At 32.0% G+C, this 1,302-nt stretch overlaps 1 protein-coding gene across 3 annotated transcripts in view; it reads right to left on the minus strand.

Annotated features, from left to right (window-relative positions):
• The window catches only part of phex (phosphate regulating endopeptidase homolog, X-linked), a 33,473-nt gene that overhangs the window by 4,214 nt on the left and 27,957 nt on the right, over positions 1 to 1,302 (minus strand). For all 3 annotated transcript variants that reach the window (XM_015049627.1, XM_015049626.1, XM_015049625.1), the window contains exon 21: positions 493 to 569. In XM_015049627.1, the coding sequence (XP_014905113.1) occupies positions 493 to 569 (77 nt within the window). The remainder of the gene's footprint in view (positions 1 to 492; positions 570 to 1,302) is intronic.

Consider the following 1,302-nt stretch of genomic DNA (forward strand, 5'->3'; position numbering starts at 1 on the left):
AGTGACTTTCTAGCATTCAGTAACTTTAAAGCATTCATAGTGAATTTATAGCATTCATAGACTTTATTGTGACTATAGCATTCATAGTGAATTTATAGCATTCATAGTGATTTTATAGCATTTGTAGCGAATTTATAGCATTTGTAACAAATTTATAGCATTCATAGCAACTTTATAGTATTCATAGTCAATTTATAGCATTCATAGACTTTATTGTGACTATAGCATTCATAGTGACTTCATAGCATTCACAGTGAATTTATAGCATTCGTAACAAATTTATAGCATTCATAGTGACTTTATAGTAACGTTATAGCATTCGTAACAAATTTATAGCATTCATAGTGACTTTATAGTAACGTTATAGCATTCATAGTGACTGTATCTTTCACAGTGACATTATACCATTCATAGTGACTTTGAAGTGACTTTATACAGCATTCATAGTGACTTATAGCGAGTTATTTCCGTCTGCATGTTTTCTACTCTCACCTGTATTTGGGAGGACTGTGAGCTCCACTCTGGATCTGCTCTCTGGCTGCTTCTGGTCTGTATGAGTTACATCTAACCTGCAGGATGAAAGAATACTGAATAAGACTTTCACTTAACTGTAGAATTACAATACATTACAACAAGTATTTACAAATCTGCCTTCACATTTACATCAGGGTCTCTGCAGGTTACATAAACTCAAATTTAAGACTTTTTATGACCGTCATGAATGAATTTTAAGACCACATATGTCATATACATAATGCATGTAGCACAGTATGGGCTAGCAGAAGAAGTGAACCAGCAGCAAAGATGAATGTCCTCCAGTCAATTAGGTAGATTTGTGCAAAAACGCGACAAGCTGGCTGGCTGGTTAGCAGTAGCCTCAACCATCAAGTCAAAGAATGTAATAAAAATTGACAATAGATGGAAACTTATTACATCTTTATTTAGGTAACTGTATGACTATGACTGCATAGCAGAGCAAAAACAAATACAAACATTGCTCTTGAAAAACACTCCAATTTGTAAAACGCTTCTTTAGAAAAAAAATAATTGTGATTTGTATCATAAATCTGCACATAGTAACTGCATTTTTAAATTTATTGGTATTTATTTATGCTTTGATTGAACAAAATGCCTTTAATCCTTACAAAAAGGACAGTTTTGTTTTCTTCAAGCATCATTAATTGGAATTTATTGCGACAATAAATTAAAATTCTTGTAAGAAATGTATTATGGTAAATAGAAAACACCCACCCTAAAATGTCATCAATGCAATTTTCCGTTTCATTATTGTAATGTCATATT

Source organism: Poecilia latipinna, unplaced genomic scaffold (assembly GCF_001443285.1).
Source record: "Poecilia latipinna isolate Pla-1442-1.1 unplaced genomic scaffold, P_latipinna-1.0 Scaffold953, whole genome shotgun sequence".
Classification (NCBI taxonomy): domain Eukaryota; kingdom Metazoa; phylum Chordata; class Actinopteri; order Cyprinodontiformes; family Poeciliidae; genus Poecilia; species Poecilia latipinna.